The sequence below is a fragment of the Gouania willdenowi genome, chromosome 19 (genome assembly GCF_900634775.1).
Source record: "Gouania willdenowi chromosome 19, fGouWil2.1, whole genome shotgun sequence".
Lineage (NCBI taxonomy): Eukaryota > Metazoa > Chordata > Actinopteri > Blenniiformes > Gobiesocidae > Gouania > Gouania willdenowi.
Window position 1 is genome coordinate 5,110,283 of NC_041062.1, and position 26,158 is coordinate 5,136,440.

Here is a 26,158-nt window from a genome sequence, read left to right on the forward strand (position 1 = left end):
CACAATGATGTTAAAATTGTTCTTTTTTTCCCCCTCCACCTAAAATCTGCGGCCCACTTGAGATAAAACTGGTCCGTATTTGGCCCCTGAACTAAAACGAGTTTGACACCCCTGGTTTAACGCTTTCCTCGCAATCAATTAATTTTACAAATGGCAGCAAAGACACTGAGAAGTGTGGATATGAAGGCGACGGGCCAGTGCAAACACTGTTTAAACTAAAGCATTTCCACTGCTTCATTGCTTATTTCCAGTTGTAGGGATTATAAACACTGCCATGCTGTAAGGATGGAGCTGCAGAAAGAGAGGATGGCAACGATGAATCAGCGTTATCTGCTTTTGCATACATTCACCTCCCACATTGTCCTACATTCTGTGGCGACCGAGTATCCAATGTATCCGACCGCTCTCGGAAAGGAGAGGAAGTTCAACACAAAACATCCGATGGGTGATCACAGCAGCCAATCAGGCTGAGAGAAGAGTATTTAAATGAAGGGACGACCCAGTCTTCCCACAAAGGTAAATAAATAATGAAGCGACGAGAAATTTCTTCCAAAAATTTAAAAAAAGAAAAGACGTGAGGGGGGAAAATGTGCACAAATAACACTGTTAGGATGAATCGTCCCTCCTCGAGTCCACCACCACCACCAACAACAACAATCAATGAATCCAGGAAGTGTCAGAAGATCGTTTCCCCGCCCATCGTTTCAGACAGCGGTGGAGAAACGGTTTTGATCTGAATTCTTCTTATGTGTGCGGCGTGCTAAACGATGAGTGGTCCATGGCGGGGATGTTTGGGACTCTGGCCCTCCCTGTTGTCGGCCCCCTGATCCTCCATAAGGTTGATGTTGCTGGTGGAGGTGTGGTGGGGTCGCGGCTCCAAAATGGGCCTGTAGCCTCCGAGGTACATCAGATCTGAGCAAGAGAGAGGAGAGAACGAGATGTGAAGGGAGTAGAAAACATGATTTAAACTTGCTGGAAAGGTGATGTCACAGTAAAAAGTGCCAATTCTTCATTTAAACTAAAGTCATACAGGTGGAGGTAAGCTACATCTGTATCGGGCTGGACAATATATAGAGTTTAAAGATATATCGCGCTTTCTATTTTGGCGATATAGAAATTTACAATGTCTCCTATATCAATATACTGTATATACAGTATATTACAGCTTATTTTGTTTTAAAACACTTGTTTTAGGAGTCTCTGCTTTCACTGCTTCTAAGAACAGCATTAAAAAGCTCAGTTAGATGGATTACTGAGTGCGTCCTAACCCAGACCTTTCCCTAAACAAGCCACACTAAAGAACTCACTCACACATGCTGTCCTTTATAGGTGAAAAAGCCGAAAGTGGCACATTTTGTGCAACTGTTTGTTAATAAATGTGCCTGTGTGGCATTTTTTATCAGCAAATTTAACCCTGAATTGCCTTTATTAGAATGCAAATTATCAAGATATATATTGTATGTCGCCATTTTGAGATATGATTTTTGGTCCATATCGCCCAGCCCTACATTGGTAGATGAATATGTAATGTGAGCGTCTCAGCTATGGCATGCTAAATACTGGGAGGAGGAGATTAATATAGATCAATTTAGCTCACTCAGTGTGTTTAGCGCGTTTACCAAGCAGGCTTTAACCATCACAGCTTTACTTACAGATGGCTGCAGTTATTGTTGCATGGGGAGACAATTTCATAAATATTTAAAACATATGAGTTATTTTTTCTTCTATTTGTCTTTCTTTTCTTGACTTCATCTGCTGTTCTTCTTTTCCCCAGTGACAGTCTCTCAGATTGTGTTTCTACTGCTTATATTCACATTTGTTTGCTGTTGATTCAACAATGTGTTAATTCGTATCCTCCACGAATATCTACAATTACAGTTGCGTTGATCAGAGGCTTTTATCCATACGACATACAATACGAGCAGCCCAGGTTGGATTCGAACCAGTGACCTTCCGATTACAAGCCCGATTAACCGTTACCAACCAAATAAATACCAAATGTTGGTATTTATTTAAATTTTTTTACATTCTGCTATCTTTTATCCCATTTTTTCATCTTTCAGAAATTGGCGTTGGCAATTTTAGTAAATATTGTGCAATAGGTAAACTAATTTAGCACTCTTTATTTTGGATTTTAGTAAATCTGTGTATAACTAGAAATCAGCAACCTTCTGTCTCATCTTATTTTTAATTCTCGTATTTCCAAACAAGCTGTACTTACCTATTAAATTTTTTACGTAGTTGTTTTTTTAAGTTGACCATCCAATAGTCTAATAAGTGGCAGTAAAAACACTTATGATCTATATTCACAGATGCTTCGTTGCTTTACTAGACATACAGTACATTCATATCAGAGCCTCTAAACATCTCCGTTAACACCAGAAACAAGTCTTTGGATTGTTTTCAGTCAGATTTTTAACCTAGAGGTGTCTGAAAATTCAAGAAATATAACAAAAATCAAACAACACTGGTTGGATATCGTTTTAATGTCACATGAATGTTGCATGAACCCAAATAAAATACAGAAACGTCATGACGTTGGTTTGTTAGAATGTAAAAAGAGGTCTAAAAGCGACAACAATGTCTGACCCCCCTGTGTCAAATCTATCATTCGACCACGATGCCATACCTAGTCCTCAATGTGCACTGGGCACGATTCCTCATCTGTCCATCCGAAAGAAAGCCAAAGAAGGGAACAGAAGTGGAAAGAGGGTGAGAGGAAAGAAAGGAAGGTAAACGATCGGGGGGGAAAGACAGCAGAGGACACCGGGAGCAACAGGAAGAGGGAAAAAAGTGAGACAGATAAATCACGTTTACGACACACGAGTAGAAAACACGTCACACAAAACACCAACTCAGACGTCAAGTGGTTTTAAAGTCATGGAGGGAACGTTGTGTTTAAGAGGAAGAAGCTTTGTAATAGTAGCTGTTGCTTTATTTAACCATCAATTTTTTTGCTTCGTATTTCAAAAATATTCTCATGAGAGTAAATTTGAGAAGATTTGGATGAAAACTTCTAATTCAAAAGTTTGGCCTGATGGTGGCACTAGAGAACAGGTCATGGTTTTGTTATTAAGGGCTCATTTCATTCATTCAATCATTCTCTGGAGGCAAATTGACCCCAAGGGTAAAATTTGTTAGTAATATTTGAGGATAATAGGAGGGTTAAAACTGTCTATAACCTTCATTGATAATGCTTAGTTTTAATCACATAAAGTTGATGTGTGAACATATCTGATAAAAGAAAGACTCCAGTTATGACTACGGCCAATAATGTGATTTTTGTGTCAATATTCAGCTTTTTCTCTTTTCAAATGGGCTGAACGTGCAAGTCGTTACAGCTTACACGAATGGCTGTCTTTTTGTTTACATATCAAAATAAATTAGCATTTTTTCATATATTCAATCTGATGTATACATTTGAATATAAAAATTCAATGTAAAAATGCAATTAATTGTGTTTCCTGTATTGAATTTTCATAAACAGATAATAAAAAGATATAAAATAGAATTTTGAAAATATTAACATCATCTGAAAACTTTTGAATTGAACTAATTGGGCCATTTAAAAAAAAAAAAAAAGATTTGACATGCAATCATGTTAATTTATCAATCAATCAATCAATCAATCAAACTTTATTCATAAAGCCCCTTTCTTACAAATTCAATTGTAGATCAAAGTGCTTCACATAAATTTGCTAATGTGACTGACAAAAGTTAAAAATGATAAAAAAGATTTAGAAACTAATGCACAAAGTAAATAAGAAAGAGTCACAGATATATATAAAAAACCAAAGCAGAGAAGGGAACAATTTTTAAATTATAAAATAAAAAAATGTAAATTAAAAACCTTAAAGCACTACATAAAAAACTGAAGGAGGAGTCTTTATTTATCACTATTTATGATTTTCTGTGGGTTCAACATTAAAACTGTGTTTGAGGGCTTTTTACATGAAAGAGTGGCTCTAAGCTTAAAATAAAGACTCAAAAAGGTTTCTTTAATGTAACTTAATGCTGTGATTAAACAACGAAAGTCAAGACCATTCAACTTTTCACATTGGGTGCCAAAGCATAAGAGGAAGATGAGGGGAAGGGGGGAGACAGGTCGGAGGATGGAGGTTGGAGGGCGTGAAAATGAGGTGCAGCTGTGCAGCGAAGCGGCCACGGACACATGGACGTGAAGGAGAGCGAGACATTCACACACAAGCATGAAAGAACAGAAATGACGTCATGCAGGAACCCTCAACCAGACGCAACGAGAACATAGGCACAAACACACATGGAGTGCACAGCTAACAGGAGTAGAAGTATGCAGTGGAGGACGATAAACATCGGAGAGCAAGAATGAAGAGAGAAGGAAGCTTTGGAGTCTCATGCTGGGTCAAAACGCTTTCTAAGTGACTTCCAGCTGCTAACTTGTTTCTGTGTCCTTCCTGTTAGCATTAACTCATGCACTCATCCCCCCCCCACACCCCCCACACCCCACTATCCGCCCAGTCCTCCATGTTCAAGAGATTGCCACTCACCGGCGAATCGGCTGTCGGGAGCCTGCTCATTATCCAACCCCAAAGAGGGCGTGTCACAGAGGGCGATGCCCTGATTATTATTGGCCAACTCTGGACACCTGCGCCGCCCACCTGCAAGCGAGGGCAAAGGTCAAACAAGAGCAGCCAGGCACAGCGTGAAGGTGTGGGGTGGGCGGGGCAGATGAGAGGGTGATGGTCGGCCATGCTGGGTCGGCAAACGTAAAAGGATGTGCATGTGATAAAAGCCACTTTCATTCAATGTGACAGGGTTAGAAATCCATCAATGAGAGAGTTAGAGATAGAAAAGATCAGATTTCACATTTTGAATCCATTAGTCAACAGAAAAATGTGATGCACAAAGTGAAACAACTTTAGAAATGTGAAAGCAGGTTTTTATGAAAGGCACGGATAGTTGAGGCTAAAAGTACTCATTTTCTGTCTGAATCCCTAATAAAAGGAGTAAAACCCGGATAAAAAGTTCTTTTTTAATGTGAACCTAAACTTTTATTGCAAAATGTCAGTAGTGCGTGATTTTAGGGTCGAGTTGTTGCCCATGTGACCGACTTTGGAAAAATGCTTATTTGATTTTAAAGTGGTCGACTCGTTGTTTCTGCTGATGCCGCTGTGTGATTTCACTTGAAAATTAGTGTAAACAAGTGTGCGTGATCCCATTGAGTAATATTTTTCAAAATTGTGAATAAAACCCAAAATAAATCTACAAATAACAACAAAATGCAGATTATAGTCTAAAATGAGCCCAGCAAGTTTGTTTTGTCTACTTTTTGAATAACATGTTAGGGTTTTCTTTTATTCAGACAACATTTTTTAGGAAATGTACTTTGATCTTCTGATATCAGTCAGAAGATCAAAGTACATTTCCTTCAAAAAAAAAAAAAAGGTGAATACAAGAAAATCTTAACATTTAATCTAAAATGTAACAATTTAGGTCAGAAAATTACTATATTTGTGGTTTATGTTAAATCTGGATTACATTAATTCATGTTTAGTTTCAGTAAAATTTTGTGATTTGCTGCATCTGATTATTATATCACTTTAAACACCTGGTCAGCAAATCCTTGAGCTTCACCATCTCTGTGATTGTGTTTCCAGTAACGTACTGCACAAGAAACCATGTATTCTCCTTAGATTGCTGGATGTTGCCGTGGTTGCGGCCCAGCTTACATGCATTTTGAATGAATGGCTCCACCTAGAGGGCGACTCTGGAGGCAGGAGCTCCACTGATGAATTCACTGCTACTTAACAACAAATTTCAAAAACCAAGGTGAAACTGTCGTTATGTCAATCGCCAAGTGGTTCATTTTAATTGTTAGTGATTAAAGTGTAAGCACACCCTAAAACCACTTTTTCTGCTAAGTACATATATGATTAGGTAATAAGTAATGGAGTTTAGAGTTTTTTTTGTAAAATGTCAGTGACTGCCCTCTATGAGTTGAACGCCAGCTTTTGCAAGCAAATTTTGCTTTCTGCTGACATTAGATCAATGATGTCACTAACCGTCCCTGTTGGCCCCACCCCCTCCTATAAAAGATGGGAGGAGGGACTAGGTTTCCTCCTCTCACAGCCGTCTGTGAGCATTGATTGACAGCTCCGCGCAGAACTGCAGCACTGCGGGGGCGGGGCTGCCGTGACTGGGCGTGTCTTTACTTTAGGAGCAACGCCTATAATCAAGGCTTTTTTTGGAATTTCCCTCTGTGGCAGGTCAGCAAAAACCTGGGGGTGTACTTTAAACCAGGACACAATAATGTTAAAAATTGTATTTCTTTCGATTTGAGATCAAACTTTTTTGTAAGGTTTTCAAAAAAATGAGTTTGACACCTCAAATGATAAGGAAGTTTGGAGATTAGGTGGAAGGAGAAAGCTCTGGATCATAGTTACCTTTTCCATTGGATGGGGAGGAGCAGTCATCTTCAGTGACATCATTTCCCTGAGGAAGAGACAGACTTTATAGATGTAGGTAAACACGGAATAAGCTCAGATCATCCTTCGACTCACCTCAGAGTCCTGCTCCTCCACAACTACAGTGTAGTTCACCTGCTTTGGCTCCTTTAAATAATAAAGAAAACACCGTCATATGATGGGATGAGTTAGCGTGGGTGACTTTCTCTGTGTCCGTTCTCACCCCGTCCTGCGGCGACGACCCTCGGCTCTCCGACGGGGCACCCTGGTTCCCCCCGCCTTCCACATCTCCCCCCTCCTCGCCCCCGGGCTCGCCTTCAGCCCCGGCCAGGTAGGACCCTGACATGGAGGACATGGTGTCAGTGCTGATGTGGGAGTGCTGGGAGTGGGACGAGGCCATGGACATCACTGACTGGGCCAGGCTGCTGCTCACTGGGTCTGACACACACACGGAAACACACATCACGGCTCGGCTCACGGCTCCCATATTCCTTTTTGTTGATATGGATTCATGTTTTGCTGCAGAAGTCATTTGGTTTCAATAGGTTTCGTGATTCTGATCCGACGGAGAAACATCCGACGACTCAATCCCAATGAGCGTATTTATCATCGCAGTGCAGACATGACCAAATACACCAATCAGCCAACGTTCATTTATTGTGTATATGTTTAAAACTCTGGAACAAATTGTGCAAAGGTTTGTGTAATGAGTTCAAATTGTTTAATAAGTGGAACAGAAATCCACTGTGATATTAGTGAAAGCTTTTCTCATTAAAAATCTGCTGCAGTGGCACTAAGGTGGTGCAGTCTTCTGATTCATTGATCCTGAAAGAGGTTTCCGGCTGACATTTCAAACTGAAACAAGGAGAGAGGAGCCTCATGTAAAATGCAGCAAAAAAAAAGCGATATTCCTAAAGTTTTTAAAAAGTATAATTACGTTTTGAACGCGTTTCCATTGAAGGTTGCTTTAGAGGCCCGTAACTCCCGTGAAATTTTATCCCGCAAGACTTCGCTGAAGAATTATAAACGCTCAAAACCTCCTTATAACACTCTGCATTCCTTTGTTGTTTCACGTCTAATGTTGCGGTAATCGTTTTTAAATGTAATGCTAAGAAATGTCTCGGCCTCCTCTTCTGTGTACCGCGCCATGTTTTCTCAAAGAGAAGTGGTCATGTGACCAGGAAATTGCAGAAAAAGTGTTTCCATTGCACTTTTGCGATACATTTCAATATCAAAACGTCTGGAAAAACCTTCTTCTCAAAGCGTAAAAACTTTTTAGTGATATTTGAGTGTTTTTTTGAAATTCAGGTGTTCCCATTACCAGTTTTTATGGCGGTATTTAGATTTTGCTCATTTCCAAGGGTAATGTCTCTTTATCACAACAGTGAAAGTGAAAAGCAGTGTTGAGCTCTTTAAGATGACTAAGGCTATTTAGTGTGTGTGTGTACGTGTGTGTGTGTGTGTGTACCTTCGGGGGAGGTGATAGTGGAGGAGAGCGGAGTCCCAGTGCAGGACGACTGGTCGATGGCTCCAGACGAGGACAGAGTCAGGTTCTCACTGTCAGGAGTCACACCGCTCTGTACGGGAACAGGACAGAGGAGCTCAGAGTGGAGCACACATTCAGTTACACAAACCAGAGTGTGTATGTGAATGGAGACATCCGATACTGGCACCACATACACACACACACACACATACACACACACCCCTTGCTGGTCTACAGCTAGTTTGTGGCGACAGGCGTCTGATTCACTGCCTGACTTCTCATCAGCCTCCTCAGGAAGCACAGAGGAATTCTGGGAGTGTGTCCTGACAAATGAAAAAGAAGAAAAGGTTAACACGTAAGACAACATAATTATAAAATATAAATGTACGTTTGTATTTACAGTCAAACAATAAATGCAGCTACACTGGGAAAGTTTGGGATGCTTGATCTTTTATTGCTCCTACATTTTATGAAGTGACAATAACCATAAAAAAGACATGAATAAAACCTTACGTCAAAATGTATTGATATTTTTGTTCACCAATAGAAAATAAACTACAATGTTCACATGGGTGAAAATCCAATCAGACGGTGCCCAATCAAAACTACTTATGTTGCTTGGAAGTAAGCGGACTTCTTACACATTGTCCACATTATGTTATTATTGTTATTATTATTATTATTATTGTACTCTTTCTGGTTAGTTTTTTTTGGTTTTTCAAACCATCCACAAAGTCAAACTCCTTGTATTGTTTTAAACTCTACTTGGTAAATAAAACTAATTTGATTCTGAATAAATCTGTGTATTCCTCTTATGCTTTATTATATATATATATATATAATATATATATATATATATATATATATATTACTATTTGACTAAAACTAGACTATAACTGAAATAGTCCTGATAACTAAATTTTGATAAAATTGAGCGAAATCACAAAATGATCACTGCTTTAAAGACAACCATTGATTTATTCCAAGATTACAACCTAAACATATTTCTATATCTTGATTAATGTCAGTATAAAACACAACAGCTACAGACTTTCTCCGATTCTCGTTGAAATAGACTCACTTTGATCCGCTCTTCTTCAGTTTCAGTCCCTGGCTGGAGTTGGAGTGGTCCAAAGGGGACGGCGAGCGAGCGGGTGCAGGGTGCGCTTCGCTGCTGTACGGAGGCAAAGCTCCAGAGACGTGGCTGGGGCCGGAGTGCAGGGGAGCGGGGGCCAAGGAGGAGGTGTTGAGGGGCCCGTTCAGGGCCTCGAGGAGCGACACGGCCTCGTAGCCTGGAGGGATGTGCTCCGACGCCTACAGCCAGAAGAGGACACTCAGTTTACGCATCCATGTGACAGCATGGGGTTTTCTTCATTCTGTGTCTCACCGAGTGTTCCTCTGAGTCCGAGGTCTGGGAAGTGATGACGGGGTTAAAGCTGGACGGGGACATGGGGCTGAGCTTCTTCCTCATAGCTCGGATCTGCAGCAGGGCTCGGAATGCTGAACCAAAGGAAAAGATTTTGTTGATTCCAACTAAAAGTGTCTCTAAAAGAACTGCTGAATCATTCCAAAATTGATTATTAGTTGCTTATAACTTAAAGACCATGTTTAAGATGTTTCTCAAAGCTAGTCTGAGGCCTCCTAGAATAGAAGTCCGGGGGGTGACATTTTGTATTGTATTTCCAGAACATGATTTTTTAAATATGAAACCAACTTGTGTGTAGAAACTTTAGGTTTTTTCTGCAACTCTGCAAATAATGAGCTGCCTGTCAATATTTTAAGGATTCATTTTTTTTTCATCTTCTGACGTTTCGACTGTCAACTGCCAGTCTTCCTCAGAGGCATCTGATAATCACTTTGATGTGTCCTCAAAGTAAATTTCCTGAAAAAAAGGTGTCTAAAAAAAAAAAAGAAACCTTAACATATTATACAAAAAGTACTTGATGGAATTATTACGCGGAAGTCAAGGACACATCAAAGTGATCAGCAGACGCCTCTGAAGAAGACTGGCAGTTGACAGATCAAAGTAAATTTCCTGAAAAAAAGGCAGTCTTCCTCAGAAACGTCCGCTGATCGCTTTGATGTGTTTAAAGCTTGGACACAGCTTTTTTCATGACTTCCCATATTGCCTTTCAGCTGTCACACACTGTGCGACTTTGGAGTCCTAGAAGTTTGACTTCATTGCGCTTTAAGAAACAAGTCACAGCTTATAAATTATATTCTTACATACTACATTCATTTTTAAGCTTATTAAGTATTAGAACAAGTACGTTTCACCATGCAACTGTATGGTCCGCCTATAGCCAGAAACGTTGGTTGGCTTTATGTGATACTGAAACCCTCCAATTTTAAAATAAGACTTCCATTATGTTGCAGTAAAAAAAAGACAGAAAGGAAACACAGTAATAATTTATCACAGGCAGGGATTTACAACTCCGTCGTAGGTTTGTTTGTGAGCTCAGAGGTTGGAAAAGTTTGAAAAACGCTGAGCTACAATGAAGCCAAAAACACACAAGAGTTTCATGATGTGCACTGTATGAGGAGATGGGTGTTAAATGTGAAGGCACTCACGCAGTCTGCAGATGGGGCAGCAGTTGGCCTGGTAACGCAGCGTGTCTGCGCAGGCGTTGCACAGACACAGATGTCTGCAGGGAAGGATGAGCGTGTCTCGGACGTCCGACAAACACACGACACACTCCGCACTGTTGTCACTGATCTCATCGTCGGCGACCTGCAGACACAATCCACTCAAGTAAGATTTCATGTGGATTTATCACTAAAGACTGCGTCCTAACACTAATGTTCACCTTCGACTCCTGACTGTTGTACTTGTTCTCTATCCCGTAGATCTCCTGCAGCAGGTAACTCACGCCATCCACCTGGGAAAACCAACAAAGTGTTGAAGGTTTGGAGACACAATGATCACAGGGAAACAAAGCTTTGGTGTCTTCGTCTGTCAGTAATAATGAAAGTGAGCCTCAATGGAGGATAAACAACTGTCCTCACCACTTGTTTCTGCTTCAGGGGCTTCACACAGTAGCTGCCATCCATGTGCTGACAAATAAAGCGAGAGCATGTTGATTAATCCCCTGCTGTAATATCAGGTTAACCCAGAAAAATAACCTGGCACAGTCCAACGCAGCATTAGATGAATATTGGTTCAGGGATTTGGTTTAAAGTAAGAATAGTGGGAATCTTTGTGTGAGACTCTTACCTTTTCAAACGTAGCCAGTAGAATGTGGGAGTGGCCAAGATGATCTGCAGATGTGAAACAGTGGATGAAAATGAGCTTCTACGTTTTTACAGCAAACATCGGGTGTAAAAGAAGTGACTGCAAACCTTCGCCTTCGTCCACCATCGCCTGTACCACCATGGGGAAGATCTCCTTGTCCATATCGAACAGCAGCTAAATGCGAGAGGCACGTTAGCTACTTTAGCTGTAATACTTGGAATAATGCACAAATGCAGGATTGATTTGATTTTTTATTTATAACAAACATGTAAAAAGTTCAGTTTACATTTCTGAAAAGAAGTACATACTTCTTTAATCCCACCCCCTATCCATAAATCCCTCTTTTGTTAATTAACTAGCTTCTCATTATAATAATTAACAATATGAACTCCTCATTTCACCTTAGAAAGTCTTTAAAATGATTTTAAAAAAAAAAAAAGCACCATAATAAACAAATAGAAATGTAATAAGTAGTGTCATCACTATATCTTTTGAAAATCATTTCTTTATACTGTATCTTCTTTAATATTGCTTCATGTTCCCCATCCAGACTGTTCCATATCCTATACCCCGCAAACAAATACTAAAAGTTTTCTCAGTCATACGAAAACTTGGTATTTTGAAATTAAATAGCCCTTTTAAATTATAAAGTCCCTCTTTTTGTATAAATGTTTAAAATATTTGCTGCTAGCAAATGATTATTTGCCTTAAACATTATTTGCACTATTTGATCATTAATGAGGTCTTCCAGTTTTAACATATGACTGTAAGAATAATGGGTTTGTAAGATCCTGATATCCAGCTTCGTGAATGATGCGTATTGCTCATTTTTGGAAAATAATGAATGACTGTAGTGTACTTTTGTAAGTGTTCAGACTTCTGCACAGTAGCTTTAATACGGTAAAACCAGAATGTGGCGTGATTTGTCATCTATAACCTGTTTTGCTGTGTTTAATACTGCAATATTTCTTGATATTTTGGAGTGGATGTGTTTGATGTGTGATTTCCTGTTGAGTTTTTTTATCTTGTGTAACACCAAAAAACTTAGCCACTTGTTCGTCACGTACCTCTTCGTCTGCCCACTCGCTCAGGTTGACGGTGTGTGATGGAAGGCAGAACTGCTGGGAAACGCCCCGTTTGAAGTGGACTGTCTCAGACTGCAGAGAGCTGTCCTGGGGAAGGTAACTTCACAGAGAGAAAGAGGATGAAATTATCTGTTAGGTTTTGATTACTAAAAGGGTTATGACTGTAAATTAACAGAGAATATGATAAAAAAATGTTCCTATCTTGATCAATCTTAACCGATTCCTCCATCCTAGATCCTGTTCCCTCATTAAAACACGCAAACATCAGTGATCCTTTCAGCATCACAGATGGTAAAATAAGCTTACGCTGGCACTCCATTGTGGAACTCCTCTATGGCCTGGTAGTAGATGGTGATGGCCACCTGAGCATCGGCGTCAAAGGTGAACTCGATGTTGTAACACGCCCGGTTTTTCCCCGCTGCCTCGTCGCCTGGGATCTTTAAATCCTCACTGCATCTGCGGTAGAATGGGAAGGGGTTTTAATTTGATCAGAAAGTACAATCATCCTTTTTCTGTTGAAGCATTTGTAAAAAATAATAATAATAATAATAATAATAATAATAATAATAATAAAGACCCAACAAATGTAACAGATTCAAAACAGTAGTTTGTTAGAAAATTATTAAATATTCACTTTATACTTTTTTTTTTTCTTTTTTCTTTTTTAAAGAGCTGCAAACACATTTTTAGGATTGATTGGTTTATAATGTGGAAATTGGAGGAAAAATATCTGTTTTTTTTTTATCTCGATGGATGGATGGATAGATAGATATTTATTGTGTTACAACACAATAATAGAAGAACAATAAAATCTTAATTAATTAAAAACACACAAATATCTACTTAAGAAGAAGTTAAAGGCATATATTGAAAGATAAAGTACAAGAGTGCAAAAGTACAACAGTCCAATTAATGTTTTTTGTCTGAAATCGTATCAGTGGGGGAAAAAATTCTAAATTGTTGCATCTCTAGTTAAGCTTTTTTAACCACTTTTGCCATTTTGTGAAACAGAATTCCCAATCCTTCATATAATGTTAATATAAAATTAGACAACAGGAAGACAATGAAGGTCTGGAGGCGTGGGGGTGCGTACCGTACGAGCCGCAAAGTGTCTTTCCGGATGTTTATCAGGCTTCGTAGCGTCTTTACTGGTTCCTGAGGTGGTGGAGCTGCGTAGGGGAACTGGAGAAAAAAAAAAAACCCCAACAAATTATGGATATAAAACAACGTTAAACAAAGGAAGAGCACTTGGCCTTCATGAACACATTCCTCTGCTCACCGCAGTAATTTGAGTGTTGCGTGATGACTGAGTCTGCTCCCGATTTACCCCTTACCGTTTTTTGGTACGTCAGCACAAATCTTACAGTGGCTGAGAAATACTTTGTCAAAGCAGTTTTAAGTCCTTCGAGAGACGAGACTTTAGACGGGGTTTGGCTGATTCCTCAAGTCGTGGGCGTTACAGACCACCTAAAGTAAGTTATTCTGGCCCTGAAACCACAACCTCAGACAAAAGACCAACAAGACCTTTTTTTTTTTTTTTTAGAAAGTCAAACGGCATAGATAAAGGACGGGGGTCACAACCTACAGCTCTACAGCATGTGCAACTCTTTGGTTCCTTTCTCTACATGGCTCTGAACTTTATCCAATATTTGACCAATCATAGCATCCCAGTATAACACCGCTAAAAACCAACATAAAGTTGTTAATAGTGTCACTCTGGGCTCATTCTGAGACACACTCTGTGTAATATTGTAAAAATATAAACTTTTAATGGGAATTATTAAACTGGAATAACCCAAAAATTGAAGGAATTTTGAATATCCAAAGAAAAATGAGAGTCTATGCAAAATAATACAATTAAAAACACAACATTTCAACTATTAACAGTAGAGAATCAGGGAATTTACAAAATTAAAGATTGGCCCTTAACATGGATGTTACATATAGTTGGGGAAACGTATTTTAGCATCATCTAAAACCTCAGCATCAGTTATTTCAAATTACTCTCAGTTTTCAGTTAATTCCAATAAATAATTCCCATTAAAAGTTGATATTTCTAAATATTGTTAAAATTCACAGGCTTAAGTTCCCGCAGATATTTACCAGAAATGTTCTACCCTTTTGCAAAAAAGTAATCAGCACAATGGAATTAAGTTTTATTATGTACATGATCAGAAGTTGAAAGTTGAAGGTTGTCGACCCCTGGTAGAGGAGATGTAGGGTAATATTTTTATTGCGTATACTGTAGAAGACCTTGGTGTAAGTCTATGGTTTTGAGCTTGGCACAATGCTGTTGCAGTAATAATGGAGGTTTCTGAACACTCATTGTATGAAATAATGTCCTTTGTCTCCTCTGCTACTGCGTACATGCTCATATGGTTTGACTGCTTTAACACTTCCTCTGGTACCCAGACTTTGACAATAAAGACTAATATTAGTGTAAATCTCATTAAACTCGACACAGTCTGTTAGTTCCCTTTGCTCCATGTTGGGTATTCGCAGCTTGAAGATGATGACTGAGCGTAAATCAGGAGAAACACGCAGGATGTGGTCAGATACCTCGACTACAACCCTTCATCTGTGTGCCCCGTGCGTTAAAGCATGTTTCTGTGGTGGTGAATGGCACCACACGGAGCTACTCAGCAGGAATCAGGCCTGAAAACCACACAAACAAACACTCTGAGGGGCTGGAGCTGAAGGCAGCCATTCACTGGATATTCACACATAAGCCACAGTGAAAGTCTTATATATGGAAGATGCAGCGTGCGTGGCCGTACACACACTTTTAGACTAGAAAACACACTGGATTAATGTTTTTTTGTTACACTGTGTAACAAATACAGTAAAATGAGTGCACAAAGTGACAAAATGCACCAGCTCAGATATTTTTATACTATATATATATATATTTTATTTTTATTTTTTATTTTTTTGTTCTTCCTTTGTTCCCTTTGTTTTCTTCAAACCGCATTTTATTTGAACTTTGAGAAAGTGAAAGTATAGAATACAGTTGTTTAAGATTGTTTAGTGTGTTTTAATTTGAAAAAAAGTACAATGATTTTATTTTTTTTCAGAATTACTAGACATTTAATGCGACCCCATTTAAATTTCAGATGATCGCACATGGGGTTATGACCCCAAGGTTGAAAAAAACTAACGCTTCAATTATTATTAAAAAATAATTTGGCATTGTTATTATTACTAGTTACTCATATTTACATATTTTGCATAAGCATAAGGTCAGGGATGGCAAATCATTATTGGATATTATTCATTGAAGTTAAATCAATGACTTTATGCGCTGACCTCAAGGTTGTAGTTAAGTTTCTTAATGAGTAATTTTTTTTAATAATAACAAATAAATAAAACTAAAGGGAGGGTTTTTTTTTGTTTTGTTTTATGGGCAATTTAGAGACTCCAATGAACCGAAAATAAGGGATTTTAACTGTAGTAGGAAACCAGAGCACATGCAAATTCACAAAGAAACTACCCCACAAAAAGAGCCATATTTACGCTTACAATTTATCAAAGAAAAACCCCAGAAAGCCAAGCAATATTCCCCATTGTCTTTTTATATTGATTTTTGTGTAATTTGCTTACATATTATTTTTCCTCATATATCAAAGATTAATCGTGTTTTGTCTCCTGATTTTACGTGTTTATTTGTTTGCCTTTAATTTTAGTTGTATGCGTTTATTGAAAGGGGAGGAACTCTTATACAAGCCTTTAGGGCTTTGTTCCCTCCTTGCACCTTTATTATTGCTTTTCTTTAAAGTGTGCTAGAGAAATAAATTTAATTAAAATGAAGAATAAAGAAATATTAGGATTTTCTTGTCTTATTTGCAATTTAGAGACTCCAATTAACCAAAAATTAAAGGATTTTATCTGTAGTATGGAACCGGAACGCATGCAAACTTCACAAAGAAACTACCCCACAAAAAGAGCCATATTTACTCATACAATTGACCTCAGAAAACCCCCAGAAAAGCCACGCTCACTGTGACCTTAGGAGGATGTTGAAGGTCGCCTCTTCTGAGTGTTACAGTAATCTCCTGGTTATTTACGGTACAGCCGACCACAGCTTGGTGAAAAATCTATGACAGCGTGAGCATTTTGGTCGGAGTTTCCAGGAATTTTGAGCAGTGCAGGGGACTAAAAAAACGTGACTACTGCAGTCTGGTTTACGATTCTGCACTACCATCTGCTCAGAAAGCGCCAAACACTGATCCTTATATAATGCTGGGAAAGCTTTACAAACACACAAACTGGAACAAAAAAAAAACAACATCACTGCCATCTGACCATAGAAGGATTAAAAACACCCACAATATCATGCAGGGAAAAGCGCTCGGCTATAATCTGAGCCTGAGGGTGGGCCGACACGAGGGGCCAGAATATGGAGAAAGTGGGTCTCTGTCGTCTTCTGTTCCCTCATCAGTGTGACCTTCAGGTTTGTAATAACGCACAAACAAACCCTGCAGAGCCTTTTAGTCATTTCATAACTCATTAGTCTGACACGCGGAGAGCAACGGAAATAAATTTCAATTAGTCACAGTCTGAAAAGGCTGTTTATTGTCGCTGTTGGAGCCACAGCTGCTGTAATGCACACAGAAACACCATTAATGCAAAAAAACAACAAAGCAACACCATGTGACACGCCACCATTGAACATGTTCATCCACCAAACCTCTCAAAACACTGTTTAGTAACTCATTGTTTTTGACTATTTCAAAATAAAACGACCTGGTCGTGAAGCGATGCCTATTTACAGTATTATCACCACCTTTCTTAAAGCGATTTACAACCAATCACATACAGATCATTAAGAAGAAATGTCTTGTGGGCGTCGCCATTTTGGAGATTTCCGACAATCAGCGTTCGCATGTGCAATTTTCATTGTGCCAAGATTACCGTACTCTTCGTTTTTCAGCTCCCGTAGAAAGTTTATAGTGAAATAACATTTCAATCTAAGATTTTAGAGAACGTATGCGTATTTTTAATATAAGATAAATATATATATATACATATATAAATACTTTATCTGCTTTTATTCCTCTGTACCCATTATTATTATTATTATTGCTTACCGCTACTGGTCTAGTCCCCAGGAAGTTAAGGTCTGTGTTTTCCCCGAACAGGTAACCCTCAGGATGTGTCGAGTCAAACTTCTCTCCTCCCATAATGAAATGACTGGCAAAGTAACTTCCTGTAAAAAGAGAAAACACAAAACGTGAAACTAATGTATTCAAAAATGACAGCAGATCCAAAAACTACCCATTATTTAACCCATTATTGACTTTTGTGCAGTTTTCAAACGCCTTTGCTGTCCTAAACTTGATTGTATGCTAACTTTAATAGATAAAATGTTTATATTTGAATAATATTGTGTTGTATTTTCATATTTATGTTTATACTTTCTTATTTGTGTTAATACTTTCTGACTACTTATGCCTTTTTTCCTGACAATGTTTGCCATTTTTTCTCTTTATGCCTTTTTTTTTCTATACTGGAAGCTGAGACTTACAAAGACGATTTTTGATTATTTTGAAAGTGTACGCATAATGATAATAATAAAAAAACAAAAAACATTCTGATTATGAAATGAAGATTGACCAATAAAATTAATTTGTTATTTTGAAACACTCAAAGGGAGCAAATGAAGCAAAAGCTGTTTATAAACATCTTTTTTTATACAGAAAAATAGATATAAATACTCTTTATCTGTGAGTTTTACTCACAGGAGCCAAACCAATTGATCTCCAAAACTAAAAGCAGTCAAACTAATATTCCCTCCATTAATATTTAAGTGAGGAGGTAATGCTTGGAAAAGGGATACGGTATTGACTTAATGTGAGGCTATTATTGGACCTGCCGACAGTCCTGCTGTTTACCTCGACTGTGGATCGATGACGACAAAAATAAATAAAGGTTCTGCCTTTTAAATGCAGGGTGGGCTGATGCCAGAATACTGTAATCATGGTTTAAGGTCTCTAAACACACGATGGAGCCGGGTGTCAGCTGTGAGGACGTCACTGGTCAGACAGTATTGTGTTTTTAGCACTTTTTAGACATTACGAGTAAAACTATTCCAAGAAAATCGATTAAAAAAAAGCCTGATCTTTGGCTTCTTTATCTTCTCATTAATTACAGAAGGTGGGAGGAGCTTTGTCATCAGATCTCACTGACAGGAAGTAGGGCTGACAGATCAGTTTCACAGGACTGTCACACATTAGCAAACAACATTTACACCTCAGAGCTTTACAGACTGTAAATGATTGAAATACATAAAATCCCATTAAAAGACGCTGCACAGGTCAGTCTAGAGTCCGAAGGACTGACTGTGAGCAGTAATACCTAACTAATGTTTTATAGAGCCCTTGATTTTCCACTTCAAAAAACACACTTTAGTTTATTTTCCCTAATCGTGCCAAACATGCTTAATTCAGATATTGGAGGTAACTATGGTCATTAATTTCATATTAATACACAGCAGAATTAAGTTCAATTGCTGCGATCACGTGACACTTTGCACGAGATTTGACGTCCAGCCATTTGCTACACTTGCTAAAGGAAGCTAGAGATTAGGGTTCTCAACCTTGGAGTCAGGACCCCATTTGGGGTCACGAGACACTGGGAGGGGGTCTCCAGGTGCCTTCTCAGCACTTTTATAAACCCTTTCCACCACTTTTCCCACCTAATGTCGCATTTGCTGACCCATTATTGTCACTTTTAACCTCTTTTCACCATATTTCATGCTTATCTTTTTGCCAATTTAACCACATTCACAATTTGTAATTTTTTTTCCCGTACATTTTTTGCGATAACGTAAAATCAAAGTCCATTTTTTTTATTATGTTATCTCATCTGCTTGGGAATGATTTATTGACAATGCAATGAAAGAGATTTATCTGTGAACATAACATTGATATCTAAAAGACATTCTGTGTGAACAGGTTTGAAGACAGTGCATACTGTATATTATTGCAATTACCCCCCCAAAAAAATGAGGTTGTTTTAGTGTCGAATCTCAAAAAAAAAAGTAGATAAAAATCAATAGTTGGAGCTTTTCTTTGCATTTACAACAAATAGTATTATAAATAAGAAAAGGATTTCCCATCGGGATTAGAAAAGGGTCAATCTATTAATAACGAAAGATGAATTGTTGATATTTAAGAAATGATTAAAACCTTGAGCTATAGATTTTCAGTTCATTACTTCTTACAGCATGCCACAATACTTCACTTTAAATATGTTTTTTTTGTATAATTATATGCATCTGTGTGTTTTTTGTGGCATATAAGAAGTTTCATTTTGTATGTAGTGATTTTCCACACAAATGTGCATCCAGACTTCAGATTAAATCAGTGTTATTTTTATCCTCTGGGACTCTGTCATCATTTATTCATTATTCTAGCCTCTGCTTCAGTTGTGAGTCCAGTTTATGCTCAGTCAGAGTCACTAAAATAGGAACATGATACATGGGTTGAATCCCAGCCATTGAATCACATAAATAAATTAATTAATTTAAAAAAAAGGGGGATTCTTTAATCAAAGTGGGGATCATGGATGTAGAAGTGGTCTCCACAGGTAGTCCTTGGATCCTGATCCTGGTAAAGGACTGAGGTGCCCCCTCAGGCCTGTAGTGGTTTAATAAATAAATCATCTGCAGTGAGACGCACACACTTACCGGATTTCGGTGGATAACGGTAAACGGAATTGGACGGGATGTCCACTTCTTCCACTCCTACGTTCTGTCTGCTGGTTAAAGCTCCCATTTCCACTGGTGTGAAGAACCCGCGGCTGAGCGGACATTACAGTTCAGTCAGACTGGCTTTGTGCGCGTTCTTTATTCCCTTTTATTATTCACTAGGGCCTCTGCTGCCCCGTCCATGCTGTTTCCCTCGTCCCGGGGATTAGTGCTGCTTTATCCGCTCTCCGGTGAGCAGAACCGCTGCTTTTTGAGCGGAAAAGCAGCACCGTTAGGTCCCTCTAACTGCGGGGGAACCCGAATGGAACCGAGCGATACGTAATCTCCGTAAATCCTGCAGCACAAAGCGGAGCAGCCTCGTCCCGGTGTGGATATTAGTGAGCGAGCGTCCCGGTGTTTGTCGGTGCTCGAGCCTGTCAGACACCTCCGTGGCTCCCCATGACGTCATCTAGGCTTAAAGCCCGATGCCGTGTTTTTTGCGCAGTCCCTCGTCCCCCCTTCCTCTCTCTCTCTCTCTCTCTCTCTCTCTCTCTCTCTCTCTCTCTCTCTCTCTCTCTCTCTCTATTATTACGTGACCTTTTTACGCCGATTGGACGAAACGGGATGAGCTGCACTGTGGGGTTGCCAGGTTGGACTGGTTTACGCATATTCTGGCTGCCTTAAAACAGTAGTTCCCAAACACTGGTGCATGTACAAACTCTTTTTAGTTCAGGGGCCAAATACGGAGCAGCTTAATCTCAAGATTTTATGCAGGTAAACGAGTAATTTCAACATTATTGTGCCCTAGTTTAAGCTTCTACCTCTACATAAAATACAAAATATGAAAGAGTGACATTCATCAGTCCCAACAGGGTCTTCACTTTACATTTCCTAGATTTGAGACCAATTTAGAAGGCTTACACTATGTAGTCTTTATTACAGTGCTAAATATTATGCTCTGCACAGTTCATTTAGTCAACTAGCGACACACACACACCTCTCTCTCAGCAAGCTGCAGATTTATGCTAGCCTATATTACAGTGCGAAATATTAAACTTCCCACTATTCAATAGCAAGACATACTTCCTATGGGCACTGCACTCGTATATATAAAAACTGTAACAGTCTACACAGCCCAGATTTAAGGTATTATAGTAAGGGTGTGAGAAAAAATTGATTTTGCGATATTTCACTGCGCGATTATCGTATCGATCCAAAAAGGAGTCCAAATGAATATTTTTAATCATGATTCTTTTAATGAAAAAAACATTTAATTGCTCAAACATTTGCATAGCAATAGGTGTCAGTGAACAACGTCTGACTTTGTTTAACTATTTAACACCTCAATGCATTTTAGCTTGGAAGTTGATTGCACTTTATTCTCATAAAACATACTGGGCATTTTTCTAAATGTATGTGGTTAAAATAATAATAATAATAATCAGAATTTAAACACTTAACAGAATTAGAATCTGTTGCAGAAGCAAAACTTTGTAGAAAAATGTAATTTCACAGTTTCAAAAACATACCACTAGTTTTTTCCATATTGGTAGTTGAAGTACAGATAGTTACTGCGTTTGCTTGTTTAAAAAAAATGAAATAAATTGTATTTCAAATCATTTTGTACTTTTAAAGGTGAAATTATATTGCGATATATTGCATTGTTTAGGATCAGGATATATTTTATTGTAACATGCAAATCATGAATCATATTGTATCATATGAATTGGTACAGAAAAGTCGCATAAACAGTGAACAGGAAGGGTGATTTATTTATTAAGTTGTCAACCAAAGTGGGAAATCAACTGCTTATTATTATTATTATTATTATTATTATTATTATTATTTACGATGAGTGTTTAAAATCAACTGCTATATCTGGCAACGCTACGGTGCACTGCAGAGTGAACAAACACAGCCAACCAAAAGCACAGACTGGATCCCCTAGAAGTTTGGAAACTGTACGATTTAAGACACAAATCGAATATGAAACCCTATCAAATAATACATAAAATTCGGAACTAAAAGTCGCCGTGAATGTTTGATGGTAAAACACAAGTGGAGTTGTTTGATTTATGATAAATGTCTGTAACGAGAACCGGTTGAATGTTGATGTAGTAACTCTTCCCATTCGACAGGGGGCAGTGTGATGATTAAACTGAAGGACAACAGCCAATCAGAGAAGACCAACGCGAGCGCAAAGAAAAGAGGAAAGGAAGCTCGTTTGCCGCCATTTCATGTGAAACGCAGCACAGATCAGCAGACAACTGGAGCCAAAACGGATAAAAGAAGATAGTTTCATAAAGTAGAACAAATACCCCCAGATTGTGCTCTCATATAGGTAGCAGTTAACTGCTTCTTGCGATATTTTTCTTCGTCTAAGGTCTGGTTGGTTAACGGACGAAACGGAAAATGAGCTACGGTAGGCCGCCGCCTGACGTCGAGGGAATGACCTCCCTGAAAGTGGACAACCTGACCTACCGGACCTCCCCGGAGACCCTGCGTCGAGTCTTTGAGAAGTACGGCCGCGTGGGAGACGTGTACATCCCCCGGGATCGGTACACCAAGGAGAGCCGCGGTTTCGCCTTCGTGCGCTTCCACGACAAGCGCGACGCCGAGGACGCGATGGACTCCATGGACGGAGCTCTGCTCGACGGGCGGGAGCTGCGGGTTCAGATGGCCCGGTACGGAAGGCCTCCAGACTCCATGTACAGCCGGAGAGGAGCTCCACCGCGCCGTTACGGAGGCTACGGGCGGAGAAGCAGGAGGTAATGTTTCGGTTGCTCATTTAACACAATGTCAATGGAAACACGTGGTGCTCCGGTTAAAGCTACTGCTACCATTCATAATTTTTTTTGTTTTGTTTTTTGTTGCAATGATCACTCATTTTCGAACAAAATGAAGTATTAATAATTGGATTGCATGTGTTTAATGTTAGCAATATAAAAACGAACTTAAAAAAGTGAGTGTGAGCATGGTAAAGGTTAAGGGTCACTGGCTTAACCCAATCAACCTAATGTTCTGTTGATACTGCATATATACAATTTAGTCATAGCTTGAATTGCCATGTTTTGAATCTTTGTTTTTTTTTTTTTTTTTTTTTTGACTGATTCATGTTTTTGTTTCTGCAGCCGTTCTGGTAGCCCACGCCGTCGCGGCAGAAGAAGCCGCAGTCGCTCCAGGAGCCGAAGCCGATCCAGGTCCAGGAGCCGCCACCACTACAGTCGATCCAGGTCCCGCTCTTACTCCAGGTCCAGGTCTAAGACCAAGTCCAGAACCCCAAGACGAAGCAAGTCCAAGTCTCCCTCTAGATCAAGGTCCCGCTCTAGGTCCAAGTCGAGGAGTCCGACCCCAGCTTCCAACAGGTCCAGGTCCAAATCCAAGAGCAGGCCAAAATCTCCAGAGGACAACGGAACTGAGTCTTAACCCAGACCTGGACGCAACATAACGGTATTGTGGCGGAATTAAAGTGGATCCTTTTTATTTTTAATAAGGCCTTTAATGTGTTTTGCAGGCTGTGCATCAATCCTGCAAAGTAATATTTATCAGATGTTAAATTTAAAGTGTGCAGTCCATGCTGTGTATGCTTTATATTCACTATCTAAAGCAGGGGTCACCAACCTTTCTGAAACTGAGCTACTTCAAAGGTATTAAATAATCCAAAGGTCTACGGGTTTGATAATCACTTCTTAGATACTCGGGATGCCCCGATAAAACTTTTTCACTTCCAATACGATGCCGATACGAAATCAGCACAAGTCATACATACTTTTATTACTTTTTTTGTAGTGTGGAATGTTAAAAAGAAAGGCTTGCTCAAGAGATGTTACTCAAACAGTAGTCAACAATTCAAGTTCCTTCAGTTATTTTTTACTGTCTGTATATGGTGGGAACAACTGAGGGTGGCGACAAAAACAACAAACTTATTGGAGCGCTTATGTTGGAGATTTTAGATGCAGTTTGATCAAAACCAATATTAGTTTTCTGGCTGATATCAGATCGGGACACCCCTAATAAATACTACGTTTTCACGGGTTTGGGTTAATTAAAGGGTAAGATATTAAGGAAAGCAGTTACTTAAAAAGGTAGGAAATGTTTTAACATGCAACACTTCTATGTTAATTAATGCAGTTGTTTGATTTTTATTTCATTTCATAGGAAATCATTGTTGCTATTTTACTAGTCATTAACTAGTTCATTAACTAATTATAAAACATAAAACATTTGTACAATTTTGTTATATTTTACAAAAAAAAAAACACTTTGCACTTTGAAAAACGCATATCACAATCTGTAGCGTCTTTAACAAAATCCTGTCTGCAACACTTAAATAAATTTTTCTGAATGTCTTAGTTAATTTAATATAAAAAATGTATTCTATTAACGCTCTGACTACATCTGTCCCCTTTATATATCTTTGTAAGTTTGAAGCCTGGCAAGTAAATTTGATTTTAGATAAAGCTCTTTTGTTACTAGCGCTACTGTTAGAAGATGCCTGAGGGCCTCTCTTATGGTCCATGTGGGCTACCTGGTGCCCGCGGGCACCATGTTGGTGACCCCTGATCTAAAGCATACATGGGCCTTATGGGTTTTGGATTAGTTCATTCTGTTTACAATGGTGTTTTGGGAGGGTGTGGGCGGTGGGGAACTGCTTTGCAAAAAACCGTTCACTTAAATGTGGAATTCTTTCCTCAAAGCTGCGGAGTCCTGTTTGCAAAGAGTGGAGATGGAGATGGGGGTGTGCAGTTTGAGAGCAGTTAGTGTGTGACCCGCCCCATGTGACCTGCCTGTTGCTGAGAGATGGCAGTTGCTAAGGAGCAGTGGTTGCTATGGAGCAGGTGGCCATGGCGGTGGCTCGGGCTGTCAGGTGGTGTATGAGGTGGTGTGTTGAGGTACGTTCACGGGGAATCACAGACAGGCAGATTCTGTGAGCCTGATCCCCCTCCCTCCGCCTCTCACACACGGAACGGACTCGAGGTTTGTTTTATTAAAATGTGCCCGAGTGTAAACGTCTAGTCTATGGGGAGAGTGGGGGCCAAATAAAGGTGGGAACTTAAATGTCTTACATGCTTTAAAAAGCTAGGCTGCATCCGAATAGTCCCTCCTATATCCTTTTCTATCCACTTTTCCTATCCCACAGGATTAAGGAAAGGTGTTAGGAAAAGGCCATCATGTTATTTTTAACAATCAGATGCACTTTCACTTGGTGACGTAATAAACTGACTGTGGTGAAGGTTAGTGACATCGGCTCTGGTTAAAAAACTACTAAAAGTGCGTTTTTAGCACTTTCTGCTGAAACAATCTCAAATATCACAAAATTTTAATATAAATAAATTAATTTAAAAAAAGGCTTTGAGGAACTAAAGTGAAACTTGTGGAGGATAGTTGCTCAAACTCACCTTCTACTGAGAAATCAACATTAATCCAAAATAAGCATGATTTTATGGAATTGTTACATTTGTGCAAGATATAAGCCTGCATAACTTTGCAGGTGCACAAAGCATTCCTAAAAGAATGAAATACTGTAGAATAAAACATAATGCGATTAAGATGTCTCTGTTAAGGAAAAGTGTATAGGAAAGGGGATAGGAGGGACTATTGTGACTTAGCCCTAGTGATTAAAGATAAGAGGACTGTTCTTCATGTTCTCTGGTTTCTCTCTTTGACTCCCTGTTCTCTCTCTCTTTCCAGATCTGAGATGATTGAGCCATTTTTGCCCAGAACTTCAGGAGCAGTTCACCATTGAGCAAGTGGAGCCACTCTTTCCACTGAATCCAGACTCAAAGGTTATTGGAATTTGGTCTAAAAGTAAAAAAAAAAAAAAAAAAAAGGTTTTATATATCCTGGATCGTTATACATATGGAAGAGATGGATTTGTAAGGTGGTTTTATTTTATTTTTTTATCTATCTTCTGTTCTGTAATTCTTGAAAAATTTACTTAAACTACAAGTAGTAGCATTAAAAAAAAGCTACAATTCTCATCTGATTTCTTCCCCTCCACTGAATTGAATTAAAGCATAATTTGAAGCAAAAAACAAGACAAATCAACCCATTTTTATTCAGGGTTTGCGTATCCAACTGCATTGCCTTTCCTTTTCTGTCAAACCCTTTTGATTCCTCTGGTTATCAGTTACCTCCCTATGTCTCTAACTTTCTTTCTTGTGTATCTTTTGTGCACTAGGCGCAGTTGTGTAGCAGTTGAGTAATGCTGGTTAGCTGTTAAGA

At 39.0% G+C, this 26,158-nt stretch overlaps 2 protein-coding genes across 6 annotated transcripts; one reads left to right on the top strand and one right to left on the bottom strand.

Moving 5' to 3' along the window:
- On the bottom strand, positions 1-20,636 carry rnf157 (ring finger protein 157). 4 transcript variants are annotated; one of them, XM_028475377.1, is made up of 20 exons: positions 19,934-20,632; positions 17,334-17,452; positions 13,340-13,428; positions 12,553-12,702; positions 12,229-12,346; positions 11,269-11,335; positions 11,144-11,187; positions 10,936-10,983; positions 10,737-10,808; positions 10,501-10,660; positions 9,317-9,429; positions 9,011-9,243; positions 8,150-8,252; positions 7,912-8,020; positions 6,667-6,881; positions 6,540-6,590; positions 6,423-6,471; positions 4,527-4,637; positions 2,630-2,664; positions 778-912 (listed from the first exon to the last, which is right to left on the bottom strand). In XM_028475377.1, the coding sequence occupies exons 1-19, from the start codon at positions 20,019-20,021 to the stop codon at positions 2,630-2,632; spliced, it is 1,974 nt and encodes a 657-aa protein (XP_028331178.1). In that variant the 5' UTR covers positions 20,022-20,632; the 3' UTR covers positions 778-912. The 4 variants fall into 4 exon arrangements, with proteins under 4 accessions (XP_028331176.1, XP_028331177.1, XP_028331178.1 ...); XM_028475375.1 differs by lacking the exon at positions 2,630-2,664 and having other exon boundaries at positions 1-912; positions 19,934-20,620; XM_028475378.1 differs by lacking the exon at positions 4,527-4,637 and having other exon boundaries at positions 19,934-20,633.
- srsf2a (serine and arginine rich splicing factor 2a) lies at positions 12,280-25,798 on the top strand. Of its 2 annotated transcripts, none has more exons than XM_028475385.1 (4): positions 12,280-12,342; positions 22,072-22,701; positions 23,065-23,383; positions 24,631-25,798. In XM_028475385.1, the coding sequence occupies exons 2-3, from the start codon at positions 22,346-22,348 to the stop codon at positions 23,357-23,359; spliced, it is 651 nt and encodes a 216-aa protein (XP_028331186.1). In that variant the 5' UTR covers positions 12,280-12,342; positions 22,072-22,345; the 3' UTR covers positions 23,360-23,383; positions 24,631-25,798. The 2 variants fall into 2 exon arrangements, with proteins under 2 accessions (XP_028331186.1, XP_028331185.1); XM_028475384.1 differs by having other exon boundaries at positions 12,282-12,342; positions 25,625-25,798.
- Positions 25,799-26,158: the final 360 nt, after the last annotated feature.

Bases quoted from the DNA above. Each gene is read 5' to 3' on its own strand.
- srsf2a (XM_028475385.1), top strand. From the start codon at position 22,346: ATGAGCTACGGTAGGCCGCCGCCTGACGTCGAGGGAATGACCTCCCTG. The intron at 22,702-23,064 runs GTAATGTTTCGG...TTGTTTCTGCAG, and splicing joins TACGGGCGGAGAAGCAGGAG to CCGTTCTGGTAGCCCACGCC.
- rnf157 (XM_028475375.1), bottom strand. From the start codon at position 20,021: ATGGGAGCTTTAACCAGCAGACAGAACGTAGGAGTGGAAGAAGTGGAC. The intron at 17,453-19,933 runs GTAAGTGTGTGC...CTCTTTTTACAG, and splicing joins CCGTTATCCACCGAAATCCG to GAAGTTACTTTGCCAGTCAT. The intron at 11,188-11,268 runs GTTTGCAGTCAC...TCACATCTGCAG, and splicing joins GATGGTGGACGAAGGCGAAG to ATCATCTTGGCCACTCCCAC.